At 47.3% G+C, this 17212-nt stretch overlaps 1 protein-coding gene across 2 annotated transcripts in view; it reads left to right on the top strand.

The window, feature by feature from the left end:
* The window catches only part of ANKRD11 (ankyrin repeat domain containing 11), a 282262-nt gene extending 269555 nt beyond the window's left edge, over positions 1 to 12707 (top strand). For both annotated transcript variants that reach the window (XM_068259483.1, XM_068259482.1), the window contains 4 exons: positions 701 to 799; positions 4798 to 4941; positions 9059 to 9151; positions 11682 to 12707. In XM_068259483.1, the coding sequence (XP_068115584.1) occupies positions 701 to 799; positions 4798 to 4941; positions 9059 to 9151; positions 11682 to 11867 (522 nt within the window). In that variant the 3' untranslated portion in view covers positions 11868 to 12707. The remainder of the gene's footprint in view (positions 1 to 700; positions 800 to 4797; positions 4942 to 9058; positions 9152 to 11681) is intronic.
* The last annotated feature ends 4505 nt before the right edge of the window (positions 12708 to 17212 follow it).

Here is a 17212-nt window from a genome sequence, read left to right as displayed (position 1 = left end):
TACAGTGTGACCCTCACTGATAAGAAATTCCCCTTTTTATCTCTTTCTTGCTCTCAGAAGCCATTTTCTGCTAGGAAAGTGTTTTATAGTTGGAATTTCTTATCAGTGAGTGTGTGTGTGTAACATACTCACAGTGAGTGTGTGTAACATAGGTCATTACCTGTCTGAGTCAGGACTGAGTCAGCCACTTACATACCTGATATTTAACTCTTTCAGGCAGAGAAAGAAAAAAGGAACACAGCCTAGTTATTTGTGTGCTTGGCACTGTACATACCCATGTCTATCTCATCATGTCACATGTCAGTTGTGGTATCCTTTAAGTGATTAGTTGCTGCTACACCTTAGGGGCCCTTTTCCACTCGAGCGATTGTGATTGCTGAATCGCAAATCGCTAGTGATTTTTAAATCGCTAGTTATTTTATCATAGAAATTACGAGAAGTATTTTCCACTACAGTGATTCGATTTGGAAATCGCAAATAGCAAATCGCAATCGCTTGCTGGAGCGATTTTTTTTTTTTTTTTTTTTTTTACAATGATAATGCAATGCAAATGAAAATCGCAATCGCATAACAGAATTAATGTAAAATGGCAATCGCTGGCGTTTGTGATTTGTGGTTGCGATTGCTAGTGGAAAAGGGCCCTACTGCTGTTATATGCCTGACATGGAATACCTAGATGTAAGCTTTTATCTTCCTATAGATTGCACCACCGCCATCATTATCGGAGCCGCTGAAAGAATTATTCCGACAACAGGAAGCTGTGAGGGGGAAGCTACGCCTGCAGCACAGCATCGAAAGAGTAAGTGCTGCAGAACTCTGCAAAATGCCTTCAATCTTCCACATGTCTTATGTAAGCCATTTACTGACAGCAGCCGCTGCCTCCCCCCTGTTCTGGGTGTGGCCGGTCTCTCCATGTGACTGGTGACCCCACTATATATAATGTGCTGGTGTATTTATAGAATGCCGGCATATTAAGCAGCTCTGTACACTAATAAGGGAACCACAAATACATGGTACAGGGTGGCAGTGCCCCCATCACGTTTACAGTGGGGAGGCAAGGATATAGTAACCGGCTGCAAGTCATACTTATTTAGGGCCTATTTCCACTCCATGCAGAAAAACGGACTCCAATGAATGCCTATGGGAAAATCTGCATCAGAAAAATTGCGTTTAGTGGAAACCGGCCCATAGGCATTCATTGGAGTCAGTTTTTCTGCATCCAATCTGCATGCAGTGGAAACAGGCCCTTAAAGGGAACCTGAGCAGTAACGAAAAAAGGAATCCTAGACTTACCTGGGGCTTCCACCAGCCCCCCGTAGCCTGGGAGGGCCCCCGGCATCCTCTTGGTTTCTTCCCTGTTCCCGCTGGCGGCTTCGGTAATCCAGTTCAAATTCCAAATGAATAAATACGGGGCTTTAAATGAACAATATAGTCTTTAATTCTTCTTTAAATTTCTTCACGATTGCGGACACACAGGTAAACACAGTTTCTGATTTCCAAATCACAGAAAAAAACGACTGCCTGACACGTGTTTCACGGTCAAAGACCGCTTCCTCAGAGGCATACAGTATACATACACATCACACGTCGACCCTCATACGATACGAGACCGCAATCTGAGCAAGATTAAAAGACGAGGTCACCGACGAGTCCCGGATGCTACAGCTATCCCCGGAAGTGCTGGAGACTTTGGTAATCCGCTGACTTCGGCTGAAGGCGCACGTGCACGCCATCATGCCGGTCACTATAAGAGTCCTGTGCATGGGTGGTTTTGAAAGGACTGAACCGCGCATGCACAGGAGTCTTGTGCCAACCGGCATGATGGCGCGCACGTGCGTCTTCAGCCGAAGTCAGCGGATTACCGAAGCCACCACGGGACCGAGGAAGGGACCAAAAGGAGGCCGGGTATCCTCCCAGGCTACGTGGGGTGCTGGAGGAAGCCCCAGGTAAGTCCGGAGTTCCTTTTTTTCATTACTGTTTAGGGTCCCTTTAAAGCACACCTGTAGTGAGAGGTATATGGAGGCTGCCATATTAATTTCCTTTTAAGCAATACCAGTTACCTGGCTGCCCTGCTGATCCTCTACCCCTGATGCTTTTATCCATACACCCTCAACAAGCAGGGCTGTGGAGTCGGTACAAAAAAAATCATCCAACTCCTCAGTTTTTTTATACCATCAACTCCAGGTGCCCAAAATGACTCTGACTCCTCAGTCTAATACTTACCAGGGCTGTAGAGTTGGTACTAAAATCATCCGACTTCTCCGTTGATGAAACCACCGCCTGTGTCTCCAGTTACCCAAAATTGTTCCGACTCCTCAGCCCTGTGTAAAGGGTGATCTTTGACTAAAGACTGACTGTCATGCTTGCTCAGGGTCTGTGGGTAATAGTATTAGAAGAAGGGGATCAGCAGAAAAGCCAGGCAACTAGAAAGGAAATAAATATGGCAGCCTTCATATGCTGCTCACTACAGGTTCCCTTTAAAGTCAACCTGAAGTGACATGTTGCTTGATGCAGTAAAGTATGGAGCACCATGCGTTACCATAGCAATGCATGTGTTAACCCGGTAACGTGTGTGGCGCTAAGGATCAACAGGCTGTGCTTCCCCCGGTGGTATTAACAGCGTTGCCTGCGCTCAGCACCTTTACCATATTTTACTGCATCAGGCCCATGATGAGATTAACATGGGTACGTGTAATACTAGTACTCTCGCGTACAGCAAGCGTTAAAGTGTAACTGTCGGGCATAAAATCAAAAATTAATTCTTTTTTTTTATCTGGTAAATAAGTAATAAGGATGCTAATCAGGCAATCCAAAAGTTAAAATCTCTATTAAAAATCCGTTCAATTAAAGAATTGCAATCAGCTTGTATGACGGATTGTAACATTTCAAAAATATGACCAATGTACCACACACCTATGTTCAATGTTTCCCCAATTATGATAAAAATGATTGAAAACTCTGAGAGAATTGCTAGGGTGTGTATAACAATAAATTGACAATCTAACACACACCATACAATCTTTAGAGAAATTAGAGAAATATCTGGCATTCCGGATAGATAAAAATAGGAAAAAACGGGAAATCCGATCGGATTTTTCAGTCGAATGAAAAAAAAAAAACTTTAGATTTTTTTTTTTTTTCGGGAGATCCGATTGTTTTTATCGAATTGCCGTAAAATTGGATCGTTTTATTGTAGCGTGTGGGGCCACCTTTACTTTTCTTGTTTATAAATGATCATTGCCCGGTTTACCTGACTATTATTTGGTACGTTGCCGCAAAAAGGAAGTTGCAGGGCATGCTGGGTTGTCCTTTTTTTGCTTCTGTACATTGGTTAAGTCTGGTAGGAAATAAAGAAGCAAAACCCAGCATGCCCTGCAACTTCCTTTGTGCGGCAATGTACCAAATAATAGTCAGGTAAACTGGGGAATGATCATTTATAAACAAGAAAAGTAATAGAGATTTTAACTTTTGGATTGCCTGGTTAGCATCCTTATTACTTGTTTACCAGATAAAAATAAAGAAGTGATTTTTGATTTTATGCCCGACAGTTACACTTTAAGGTTTTCTGTTCGATATCCAGAGGATTCAAACTGATTGAATTTGCTAGAAATAAATGCCAGAAATAAAATAGATCAAATCGGTCGGACATTGCTCGATCGGCAGCGAGTCAGGAGCATGGCGGGCGTGGAGTTTGATTTCGGAACTTGAGATGAGCACTGTTTAGCAGTCCTTCTGAAATCTATTAAAATTCTGTGTATTGCGTGGAATGATTCAATCAGGACGCTCTTATCAGATTATGATGCGAGTGGCTCTGTCTGTTGGACAAATCGACCAGTTTATGGCCTGCCTTTAGCCTCCTTGGTGGTATGATTCTTTCCGATTTTAGGGTCTCAAAGCGGTACCATTTTTTTCATGTGCTTTTGGACCCTAAAAGCGTAAAAAAAACCTAACTACCTGTGCTCCAGCGCTGCACTTTTCTCTCCGTCCTCCGGGCGGCGCTGTAACCCGATAGTGAATTGCCGGCTGTCGTCATGACGACAGACTGTGAGCTCACCAGCGGGAAGCAGAGCTTCGGAGGAGAGGAAGAATGGCAGCCGACATTGGGATCCCCTGGGAGGTGAGTTGAAACGCCCGCTGCACACATTGCTCTGCATAGAGCTTCCGGCGGCTACCCAGAGTATAGGTCGGGGTACCACTTTGAGCTGCGGTTTTCTGCTCCGACTGTAGCTCAGGGTTACCGCCAAGGAGGGTTTAAAAAAAAATTCTTTGCAGATGTGCTTGTGGAAAGTTCTGTCCTGAAAAGTATATAGAATTTTAAAACCCTTGGGGCTCATCAGAGGACAGACTAGAGATTTGGAAATCAAGCGCAATTCCTGGAGCGATCGCAATTTTACCCTCCTTGCCTTGGGTTATGGGAACCATACTGCCATTGGTGCAGAGGCAAGCGCTGCAAAAGCACTGCCAGTGGGCCCCAGGCCTAACTAATATAAGTGCTGGGCAGTTCAAATAGTCATTTCTTATGTTTGTTTTTTAACTCAACAAAGCAGATTTTACATTAAGCTGTCATGGCTGCTGTTTAGAATGCAGTAAATGAAGCCCTTAAACTGAAAATAAAGTCACTCCTATAGCCAGTTAGTTTGCTGTAAGATTTGACGCCTGATGTGGCAGGTCTTCTTCCCTCCCACTGCATCCCTTGTTCTCTCACCTCTTAGTTAACAAGCCTGATGGGCAAGTCCTTGCGTGGTGCCTGCAAGTCTCCCGGCAATAAGATCGCATTCCTCTCTTCTTTCCCCACAGGAAAAACTCATTGTGTCTTGTGAACAGGAGAACCTCCGAGTTCATTGCAGAGCGGCCAGGACGATTGCCAACCAGGCTGTGCCTTTTAGCGCCTGCACCATGCTGCTGGACTCAGAGGTGTATAACATGCCTTTGGAGAGTCAGGTAGGCCTCTTCTCACTTCTGCTTTCAGTGTGATCTATAAAGTTATTCGATCCGTTATTAACCATGATTGGCTTGATGGATGAACTTGCGGTAGTATTCCCATGCACAGACGTTGCACCGCAGTAGTACCCTCCCTACCGGCGTGACCATTGCTAAGGTGACGCATACTACCTTTGTTAGTAACACGTTACTATAGCAAAAGTCAAGCTAGTCAAGTACCGCGAGTTGCTCTAATTCCACTTCATCTTTGTACTGTACACTTTGTACTGAACATCCAATGGTGGAATCTATGACAAATCTATATTATCCAGAAGTATACAGTGTGATTAGCTGAATTTCAAAGAGTCCTCTTTACAAATTTGTCTGCATTTCTCTATTGTCCCGTCCAACAACAATTGTAGGGGTGTGGTGGTGGTATGCTAGGCCATGGGCATACGGTGGGAGGTGGTTTTGGGATGTGGATGTGGAAAAGGTTTAGGAAGCAGGAACAGTCATCCCTCTGCTTACAGAGAAGGTTTAGGGAGCGGAACCTTCATCCCTCTGCTTACAGAGAAGGTTTAGGGAGCGGGGACCTTCATCCCTCTGCTTACAGAGAAGGTTTAGGGAGCGGGGTCCTTCATCCCTCTGCTTACAGAGAAGGTTTAGGGAGCGGGAACCTTCATCCCTCTGCTTACAGAGAAGGTTTAGGGAGCGGGAACCTTCATCCCTCTGCTTACAGAGAAGGTTTAGGGAGCCGGGTCCTTCATCCCTCTGCTTACAGAGAAGCTTTAGGGAGCGGGGACCTTCATCCCTCTGCTTACAGAGAAGGTTTAGGGAACGGGAACCTTCATCCTTCTGCTTACAGAGAAGGTTTAGGGAGCGGCGTCCTTCATCCCTCTGCTTACAGAGAAGGTTTAGGGAGCGGGAACCTTCATCCCTCTGCTTACAGAGAAGGTTTAGGGAGCGGGGGACCTTCATCCCTCTGCTTACAGAGAAGGTTTAGGGAGCGGGGGACCTTCATCCCTCTGCTTACAGAGAAGGTTTGGGGAGCGGGGTCCTTCATCCCTCTGCTTACAGAGAAGGTTTAGGGAGCGGGGTCCTTCATCCCTCTGCTTACAGAGAAGGTTTAGGGAGTGGGGACCTTCATCCCTCTGCTTACAGAGAAGGTTTAGGGAGCGGGGACCTTCATCCCTCTGCTTACAGAGAAGGTTTAGGGAGCGGGGACCTTCATCCCTCTGCTTACAGAGAAGGTTTAGGGAGCGGGGTCCTTCATCCCTCTGCTTACAGAGAAGGTTTAGGGAGTGGGGACCTTCATCCCTCTGCTTACAGAGAAGGTTTAGGGAGCGGGAACCTTCATCCCTCTGCTTACAGAGAAGGTTTAGGGAGTGGGGACCTTCATCCCTCTGCTTACAGAGAAGGTTTAGGGAGCGGGGACCTTCATCCCTCTGCTTACAGAGAAGGTTTAGGGAGTGGGGACCTTCATCCCTCTGCTTACAGAGAAGGTTTAGGGAGCGGGGTCCTTCATCCCTCTGCTTACAGAGAAGGTTTAGGGAGCCGGGACCTTCATCCTTCTGCTTACAGAGAAGGTTTAGGGAGCATGGTCCTTCATCCCTCTGCTTACAGAGAAGGTTTAGGGAGCGGGGTCCTTCATCACTCTGCTTACAGAGAAGGTTTAGTGAGCGGGAACCTTCATCCCTCTGCTTACAGAGAAGGTTTAGGGAGCGGGAACCTTCATCCCTCTGCTTACAGAGAAGGTTTAGGGAGCGGGGACCTTCATCCCTCTGCTTAGAGAGAAGGTTTAGGGAACGGGAACCTTCATCCTTCTGCTTACAGAGAAGGTTTAGGGAGCGGGGTCCTTTATCCCTCTGCTTACAGAGAAGGTTTAGGGAGCGGGGACCTTCATCCCTCTGCTTACAGAGAAGGTTTAGGGAGCGGGGACCTTCATCCCTCTGCTTAGAGAGAAGGTTTAGGGAACGGGAACCTTCATCCTTCTGCTTACAGAGAAGGTTTAGGGAGCGGGGACCTTCATCCCTCTGCTTACAGAGAAGGTTTAGGGAGTGGGGACCTTCATCCCTCTGCTTACAGAGAAGGTTTAGGGAGCGGGGACCTTCATCCCTCTGCTTACAGAGAAGGTTTAGGGAGCGGGGACCTTCATCCCTCTGCTTACAGAGAAGGTTTAGGGAGCGGGGTCCTTCATCCCTCTGCTTACAGAGAAGGTTTAGGGAGCGGGGACCTTCATCCCTCTGCTTACAGAGAAGGTTTAGGGAGCGGGAACCTTCATCCCTCTGCTTACAGAGAAGGTTTAGGGAGTGGGGACCTTCATCCCTCTGCTTACAGAGAAGGTTTAGGGAGCGGGGACCTTCATCCCTCTGCTTACAGAGAAGGTTTAGGGAGCGGGGTCCTTCATCCCTCTGCTTACAGAGAAGGTTTAGGGAGCAGGGTCCTTCATCCCTCTGCTTACAGAGAAGGTTTAGGGAGCGGGGACCTTCATCCCTCTGCTTACAGAGAAGGTTTAGGGAGCGGGGTCCTTCATCCCTCTGCTTACAGAGAAGGTTTAGGGAGCGGGAACCTTCATCCCTCTGCTTACAGAGAAGGTTTAGGGAGCGGGAACCTTCATCCCTCTGCTTACAGAGAAGGTTTAGGGAGCGGGGACCTTCATCCCTCTGCTTACAGAGAAGGTTTAGGGAGCGGGGACCTTCATCCCTCTGCTTACAGAGAAGGTTTAGGGAGCGGGGTCCTTCATCCCTCTGCTTACAGAGAAGGTTAAGGGAGCAGGGTCCTTCATCCCTCTGCTTACAGAGAAGGTTTAGGGAGCGGGGTCCTTCATCCCTCTGCTTACAGAGAAGGTTTAGGGAGCGGGGTCCTTCATCCCTCTGCTTACAGAGAAGGTTTAGGGAGCGGGGACCTTCATCCCTCTGCTTACAGAGAAGGTTTAGGGAGCGAGGACCTTCATCCCTCTGCTTACAGAGAAGGTTTAGGGAGCGGGGACCTTCATCCCTCTGCTTACAGAGAAGGTTTAGGGAGCGGGAACCTTCATCCCTCTGCTTACAGAGAAGGTTTAGGGAGCGGGGACCTTCATCCCTCTGCTTACAGAGAAGGTTTAGGGAGCGGGGACCTTCATCCCTCTGCTTACAGAGAAGGTTTAGGGAGCGAGGTCCTTCATCCCTCTGCTTACAGAGAAGGTTTAGGGAGCGGGGTCCTTCATCCCTCTGCTTACAGAGAAGGTTTAGGGAGCGGGAACCTTCATCCTTCTGCTTACAGAGAAGGTTTAGGGAGCGGGGACCTTCATCCCTCTGCTTACAGAGAAGGTTTAGGGAGCGGGAACCTTCATCCTTCTGCTTACAGAGAAGGTTTAGGGAGCGGGGACCTTCATCCCTCTGCTTACAGAGAAGGTTTAGGGAGCGGGGACCTTCATCCCTCTGCTTAGAGAAGGTTTAGGGAGCGGGGACCTTCATCCCTCTGCTTACAGAGAAGGTTTAGGGAGCGGGGTCCTTCATCCCTCTGCTTACAGAGAAGGTTTAGGGAGCAGGGTCCTTCATCCCTCTGCTTACAGAGAAGGTTTAGGGAGCGGGGTCCTTCATCCCTCTGCTTACAGAGAAGGTTTAGGGAGCGGGAACCTTCATCCTTCTGCTTACAGAGAAGGTTTAGGGAGCAGGGACCTTCATCGCTCTGCTTACGGAGTAGCAAATACAGCTTGAGAAAGGACAGTTGGTCCGAAACGGCATCTGTCACTGACCATGGCAGTCTCATTGCTTTTATTACAATAAAGAGCTATAATTACAAGGACGTGGTGCTGTCGGATTACTTTGTTTACTGTGCATGACCCTGGAAGGGTTGAATGGTCCCTCCCACTTAGCACACGTCCTCTCCCCATTGGGTGCTGTTCCACTACCTATATTACAGCAAAATCTCTCTGCAGGTAATGCCATATAACTGGCAATTGCTAGCATTGCCATGGCAACAAGCAGACACTATAGAGCTGTATGTTTTCCCCATCCTAGTTGTACCTCCTGTCTGGTTATTACAGGATTATGTCACTTATCGCTGTGCTATTGTGTAGTTTGTGCTGAAGCCCCGATAATGTGATAATTGCTGCTCCATACAGACTTGTAATTCCTGCTCTTTGCTTCACACACAGGGAGATGAGAACAAATCTGTGCGAGATCGATTTAATGCCCGACAGTTCCTGTCCTGGCTGCAGGACGTGGATGATAAATATGACCGGATGAAAGTAAGTATCACTTATACTACCAGCAATACAGCCTGACCAACTGCCACTGTCTGCCAGTTACTGCAGTGGATCCATAGTTGGCTGCTTCAGGCAGGGAACACACTTGTCTTTCAGTTTTCTGCACACTAAGTGTGAATTAGCCCATTGATAAAAAACAAGGAACACCAAGAGCCCCAATAGTGTAATATGTACTGGTAAATGGTTACTAGATAGAGTAAATATTATTACTCACAAACCAGGGTTACCATTAGGCAACCACTGTAAAAGCAGGTGGGGAGATTTTCCTGACCCCACTCAGGAATAAGAAGTCGCTCTCTGTAGATGAGAAAAAGGGGGTTCAACCCTCCACCCAGGGTGGACTCAATATTATGCAGGAGAACAGAGGCGCCAAGAGGATAAAAGGAAGCTAAATAAGCTTAAAAACCCAAATTCTTGGTAAATGGAGGAGGCAGTGGTGGACTTACCTCCTCCAAGTAGACACACAACGACTGTAGTAAAGACCGTCAATATGTTTTATTTATGAACTCCAAATATGCAACGTGTTTCGCAGGTTTGATCCCACTTCATCAGGCAATAACAACGGAGCAATAGCATATGTGGGCAGTAGAAGAGCCAGGCACCTTCTATCTCGTTGCAAGCTCGCTTAGCCCATTGATTAACATGAGTTCTCAGTTTTTCTGTGCAGAAAACGCGTACGAAAACAGTCAAGTGTGTTCCCTGCCTCAAAGGATCACTATCATGAAAAAAATAGCAGTTAAAGGGAAGGTTCAGGGAGGGTGGGTAAAAAATAAAAATCAAATTCCACTTACCTGGGGCTTCCTCCAGCCCGTGGCAGGCAGGAGGTGCCCTCGCCGCCGCTCCGCAGGCTCCCGGTGGTCTCCGGTGGCGCGCCCGACCTGGCCAGGCCGGCTGCCAGGTCGGGCTCTTCTGCGCTCCAAGGCCCGGAACTTCTGCGTCCCACGCCGGCGCTCTGACGTCATCGGACGTCCTCCGGGCTCTACTGCGCATGCGCAGAACTACTGCGCACGCGCAGTAGAGCCCGGAGGACGTCCGATGACGTCAGAGCGCCGGCGTGGGACGCAGAAGTTCTGGGCCTTGGAGCGCAGAAGAGCCCGACCTGGCAGCCGGCCTGGCCAGGTCGGGCGCGCCACCGGAGACCACCGGGAGCCTGCGGAGCGGCGACGAGGGCACCTCCTGCCTGCCACGGGCTGGAGGAAGCCCCAGGTAAGTGGAATTTGATTTTTATTTTTTGCCCACCCTCCCTGAACCTTTCCTTTAAAATGTGACAGAACCAACAGGTTTTGGGCCAGTCCATTTCCTCATGGGGGATTTTCAAGGTTTTCTTTGTTTTCCTGAGCAGCTGTTGCGAAGTCTAACTGATAAAATAGTGTGCAAGTGAGTAGGGAGGCTGGCCTGGTATCTTGCTATTTTGGCTTTTAAACTGCTGTTCAGGAATGCTGTTGAAAACAAAGAAAACCATGAGAATCCCCCATGAGGAGATGGACTGGTCGGTTCTGTCGCATTTTAACTGCCTACTTTTTTTTCAGGATAGTGGTCCATTCATTCCAGCCAGATGTATTGCTAGACCTTAGTATGAAGTGAGGGATCTGACACCCTGTGCCCTTCCATCCTGTATCATGCTGGCTGATAAGGGAGCAGTTATTGAGCAGATATTAACCGTGCGAGTATAAACTGTCACCATGAAATGGAGCCACATTGAATAATTTATTAAATGGGAGCTTTTGAGTCAAGTGTATTTAGCCACCAATTTCACACCATGCCCTTAGTCAGACCTAAAGAGTCCAGCATGGTATGCGGGATTTCTGCAGTGTGTCCTAAGGGAGAACTACATCAGCCAAAGATGTGATAACCACTTGCATCCCAGAGTCTGCAGCTCCTTCAGCCAGACCTGCAGAGCACAGTGTGATGTGGCGGTTGTCTGGTGTTGTCCGTCCTTGGAGAGCGCACTGCAGAGAGAATCCCAGTAGACCCAACATCAACCCAGAGTCTAAGCTCCATTCACAAGCTAGATGAAACTCTTCCGAGGCAGACTATAACGTCCGTCTCTGCTGAGAATCCAGCATGTGTGCGGCAGCCCCAACTCTTCTTGCCCGCTAGGCCAGCAATTTATCCTGGTGGATCGCTTCAGCTGAGCAACAGCCAAGAGCATTGTTCTCCCAGCTTCGCGGTAAAGTTACTCCCGCGATGCTTCTCTAGAACTTAGCAACAGAACATGTTTATAGCCTGCAGACTAGCGATGCGTCTGTCAGCTTCTGCCCTGCTATGCCACTCAAGGTATCAGGTACCGATCATTGCCCGGCGCCACTGGTCTTGGGTGTGTCCCTCAGCTAGGTCTATATAGCACAGTGGGACGTCTGCAGCATGCTCCCAAGGGGAGGACAGTGCTAGACAGGCTTGTAGAAACACGCCGACAGGGAGCTGCCCAATCCTTGCACACTAGTACTTCTCTCTGATGACACCCTGCTCCTGGTTTGTGTATCTCACTGATGACTCTCTTTGTCCCTGGCAGACGTGTGTGTTGATGAGACAGCAGCATGAAGCAGCCGCCTTGAATGCCGTACAGCGAATGGAATGGCAGTTGAAGATGCAGGAGTTGGATCCCAGCGGCCACAAGTCCTTGTGCGTCAACGAGGTCCCCTCTTTCTACGTGCCAATGGTGGACGTTAACGATGACTTTGTGCTCTTGCCAGCATGACAAGATGGACATTTTGCGTTTATTTTTATTTTTTTCCAGTAACTCATACCTGGCAAGGGCCGGCCCCCTTGGCTACGAAGAGCGCAGACTCTGCCTGCACAGCTGCATTGAGAAACAACGTTTCCCACTCACCGTTTAGTTGCTGATTCAACGATTTATCATCTTCAAAAGAACTTTTTTTTTTCCCCCCATCCTCTGGCTTTATTTCGTTCCACCTCGTCGGGGTCAAGGTGTGATGAGGCGATGACGTATAAAAAGGAGAAAACGAAAGCGTTTCGGCCAACCATTGCTTGGCCCACCTTGCAAAGCAAGAGATGGTTTGTTCTCCTCCATCGGTTTTTCTTTCTGGTCCATCCTGCATGAGGCTCATTCTCGTTTGGGATCCTCGCCGCCTCCTCCTGCGACCGCACCCAGGAGAAGCTCACACCTTCCCCCGGGATCCTCGCCGCCTCCTCCGGCGACCGCACCCAGGAGAAGCTCACACCTTCCCCCGGGATCCTCGCCGCCTCCTCCGGAGACCGCACCCAGGAGAAGCTCACACCTTTCCCCTCCACCTTCAAATCTCGGGCATTTTGTTTCTCTTTCAGAGAAGGACTTTAACTTGAAACACTACAGAGCCAATACTCCTATATGTATGAAAAAAAACAAAACAAAAAAAGACAAAAAAAAGTATCTGGTAAATTCTGTACAGTTTTTTATACACATTACCCGATGTACTTTGCTGCCTTCCAGATAAATTATTTTGCAAACACATTACTGCACAGTTGTAAATAACTTATGTACTGTAACATCACTTCAGTTTTGTGTAAAGAAATAAATTTAAGAAAACTTTGTAATATATATATAGTTCACAACTAGGCAGCACCTTCTTTGAAGAGTTGGTTTTGTGGGAGTTTTTGGGTAAACCGATGGGCCAAAAAAAAAAAAGTCCTGTTATGTTCAGTATTTTGCTATACTTGTCTCCATATGTGAATTTTGAGTTTTGTCCATGCCGAACAGACGGTAACGGTCCCTGCGCCCGCTGACAGGGGGACATCTCTTCAGCTTCCAGCAGTTAAGGGTTAATGCGCAGTAGTCCGTTTTTTTGTTAATCGTTCTATACAGACAAGGTGAAGAGTTTTTGGTTGTTTTTGTGCCGTTTCGGTACTCCTAGAGCTGTTGTATTTACAAAGCTTGATTCAGCGCTGTAGGTGCCGGTAGTGATCTGTCGTGACGCTTCCTACTTGTGATTGCGCCCCAGTCAGTGCAGAGCGTTTGTGGTGTAGAGGTCGAGGACTTCACCTTATTGGAGGAGTAAATCTTGGAAACTCAGGTTAGTGTTCTCAGTGGCAGGAAGCTCACCCCAGCCCCCCCTTCCTTCATGTTCTGCGTCTGAAACAGACTTCCCAAGAGGAAATGCCGGTCTCAGGCCATTCAGCTGTGTAGAGGATTGTAGCTTTTTATTTTGCAGGCCCGCCGCCTACTCAGGAACTTCTCCTGGGGTGAAAATCATTGGGACAGACGATCTGCAAACCTAGCCTGCATTTATCTTTGGAGTTGGCCAAGTGTGGAAAATCTAAGTGACCAAATGAACCTGGACTGGATTCGCCTTTTTTCCCTGAACCAATTGTTATTAAATGACTATGCCCCTCACCTGGATTCTAGCAGGTTATAGGGGGGATGCTGAAGGCTTAGAGAAATGACAGCTGTAAGATTGCAGCACTTGAATGCCATTTCAGATTTTGTTTTCCCGGCAGTCCCAGATTTGCTTCTGAAGATCCTCACTACAAACTGCTGCAGCCCCTCGCTCCTGTTTTATGGGCACTCCCCACTATGTTCTGATCTAATCCAGGTGAGAAATCTTTTACCTGAGAACAGAAATGTTTTCCAGTCCAAGTTGCTTGAGCCCTTCTAGTGTTATTTCAACCAAAATAAATTGGGGACTCTAGGTGTAAAGAGGTTAGTACTCCTCACCGGGGTCATATCGCACCATGGCCCAGGCTGGTCAGTGAATTGGCATTTGTATGGTTGCAGCATGTATAGCAAGTAGTTTTCTAAATTCCAGGACAGCCTAGAGAAGTTCTGTGGGAGCTGCACATGGCTGTAATCCCACAACTAATAATTCATGTGTTTTTTTTAGAAGCCCCGCTATGGATTGATATGACCCCGGTGAGGATTGACCCCTGGTGTTTGTGGGTGGGGCATATCGCTTGCATTCGCTGCTGCTTCCTTTTTTCACATTGAGATGAAGGGAGCCACCATCTTGTCTTCACTGAGGTTCTTGTGACTGACAGTAACATAGTAAGCTCTGCTTAGAATTTCTGCAAGCTGATCCGTGCTAAACCCATCAATAGATTGTTCAGAGGATTATGAAGGCTTTATTAACGGAGTCTTTTACATTAACCACATCAATGTTCCTGATCCGGCCCAACCTCCAAGCATTCCCCAATGTGCCCAGCCTCTGAGGCCCTCAGAAGTGTTCCAGTATGTGCCCACCCCTGAGGTACCTCTCCATTATTCCTGCACAGGATCAACCTCTGTGCCACGCCCTTTCCTGAGGCAACTTACAAATGGGTACCCAACCCCTGACTCCAGAAGAGTCTCCCCAATCTGTGGCCACTCCCTGAGCCCTCCTACAGCTCTTCCTTGTATGAACCCAACACCTGATGCCTCCAGAGTCATCTCCCCAATAGTTGGCCAACTCCTGAGGCATCTCCTCAGAATTCCTTCTCAAGCCCAACCTCTGAGCCTCCCCAGAATAAGATCCTTCAATGTGTGTCACGCAGCAGAGGTATCGAGTCATCGCTCAGTGAGGCATTAAATCAGTCTTGTTTTCCCTGAGAAGCTGGAGAGCAGGAGTGGAAAGCTCGGATTCTTAGTCACACTGTATAAGTACCGTCTACTGGGATGTCATCCAGTTCAGATCTCATGATCTATCCAAGTTAAGACACCAGATTATGTTGGGCCTGTTTGGTCTGTGGAGGCCTAGTTACATTAGGGGTTATCTTTTTAGCTCAAGTTGTTGTTTCTCTTTTTGAAAACCATGTTCAGTATTCTGTTCTGATTACAGTAAACCTAGTGTCACTATGGAAACATAATGGCCCTTAATTACAACGCTGGACGGTTGTGTCCTGTCACCTTCGCTGATCTGACTTGTCCCCCAGTAAAGACGTCTAGTTTGTGCTCTGTTCAGTCTATTCACCTGCACACGTATTTCTGTTTTGTATTTACTTCTTGTTGTAGGACTGGCTTTTGTTTCCATTAGCTATGAGGCTTTTCGTTACATTCCAGGCCAGCTGACCTTCTCGTCTCGTTACATCGTAGGTCCCCAGATTTGTACATCCCTTCAGTATAGCCCTAATGCCGCAGACAATGGTTACCGGACACCTCCAGGCTTCTGAGCAGGTATCAGAATGCCGCGGGGGTGAGGGTACAATTCTCCACTTACTCCTCTTGTTTAGTCATCTGTAAATAGCTGCTGTTACCCTCCAGGCAGGCGACATTGCATTGTCATCCTAAGTTCCGGTAAAGGGCTCATTTAGCATCCCTCGTACTCTATACCGGTCCGATATTCTGTACCGGTTCCCGCAGGGTGGCCGGTGTTCTGGCGGCTCACCACTTCAGCCTCTATAGGAGTAGGAAAGATCCTGCGCCCTCTAGTGACTGGAGGATAGCCCAGAATTCAGCTATCTTGTAGTTTTCTGCAAAACCTAAGTATTTGCCAGCATACCCCACCCCCTTGTGTGCCCCTTGGAATTGGGTAAAAGCTTTTATGTGCCCAGTACTAAGCTGCATGAAATCAGTATGCAAGTCGACATTCTTTGCATCTCTCTGATGGCCTAATCTACAGATGAGAATGTAAATGTCAGACTGCTGCCCCATACACGTGGTATGCTTGGGGAAACAGTGGTAACTGTAGTTAATCCACAAAATAAAACATCACTTATAATAGATATTAACGTATCAATAATAATTATCCTCTGAAGTCATGTTTGTCAAGACAGATTATGAACATCAGTAGCCATAAAAGCCTGTTGCGTGGGAATTCATACAGCGTTCACGGCGTATACATTTCAGCACAGTGTAAGCCTCGGATGTCAAACATAAGGGCCATGGGCCAAATGTGGCCCTCCTCAAGATTTTATGTGGCCCTCCAGAGCTCCACAAATGTACCATTGTAAGCAGGAAAACAGCAGCAGCACATTTCCTTCCCGACCGGAGAAGCAGTTGGTGACAGTTTCTGGATGAAACGTTGTCAGTTTGAGGAGGGATGCAGCTACAACCCATGGGTCCCCTTAGCAAAATGACCAAACCCCCTCGTGTGGCTAGCAGCTTGCCTCGGGCCGCATTTCACCTTGATCCTTTTTTTCATCAGGGGATGGTAAGTATAAATATTCCTATATATATATATATCCCTACTGTCTGGACAGGCCACGCTTGCCATAAACTTATCCTTTTCACTAATGATCTATATACTGTATAGACTCAGGTGGACCGAATGCCATCAAAGCTCACAAGATGGGGGAGGGGATGTTTAGATCCTTAAAGGGGCAGTATGGAGAAAAATTGTAAAATTGAAAATATGTGCAAATAAGAACTACATTTCTTCCAGCGTAAAATGAGCCATAAATTACTTTTCTCCTATGTTGCTGTCACTTACAGTAGGTGGTAGAAATCTGACAGAACCAACAGGTTTTGGACTAGCCTATCTTCTCATGGTGGATTCTCAAGGTTTTGTTTATTTTCAAAAGCACTTAATGGCAGTTGCTCTGTCCAACTGGCAAGAAAGTGTGCAGCAAGCAGGGAGGCTGGCCAGCATCATTGTTTAAATCCTTTTTAGGGAATGTCTTTATAAAGAATAAAAGCCTCGCTGAGAATCCCCCATGAAAAGATGGACTAGTCCAAAACCTGTTAGTTCTGTAGATTTCTAATACCTACTGTAAGTGACAGCAACATAGGAGAGAAGTAATTTATGGCTCATTTTACTCTGGGGAAAAACCATACTTCTTCTTTGTATACGTTTACACATATTTTAAATTTAGCATTAAAGGAGCATGTATGACAAAAAATTGTAAATCTAATGTGGAAAAATCTTGTGTGCCCTGAATGGAATCTTTTTTTCTGGTCATGTATGCCGGGGTCTACCTCAGGTTGACTTGTAGGATTTAAGCTTTGCCTCTAATGGCATTACATCCACCTGATTCAATCTATACATCTCCAGTGACCAGGATATGTCCACTGAATGTATGCATTCAGACAAATGGATAATGTAGGAATACTTCTATCTCATAGCCTCTGATGAAGCAGCCTTGCGCGCTGCGAAACCTGTCAGCCAGTGCTTACGTTACGGGAATGTAGGAGGTGAA

This window comes from Hyperolius riggenbachi, chromosome 11 (genome assembly GCF_040937935.1).
Source record: "Hyperolius riggenbachi isolate aHypRig1 chromosome 11, aHypRig1.pri, whole genome shotgun sequence".
Taxonomy (NCBI): Eukaryota; Metazoa; Chordata; class Amphibia; order Anura; family Hyperoliidae; genus Hyperolius; species Hyperolius riggenbachi.
The sequence above is the reverse complement of the archived record's forward strand: the minus strand, read 5'-3'. Positions and strand labels throughout refer to the sequence as shown.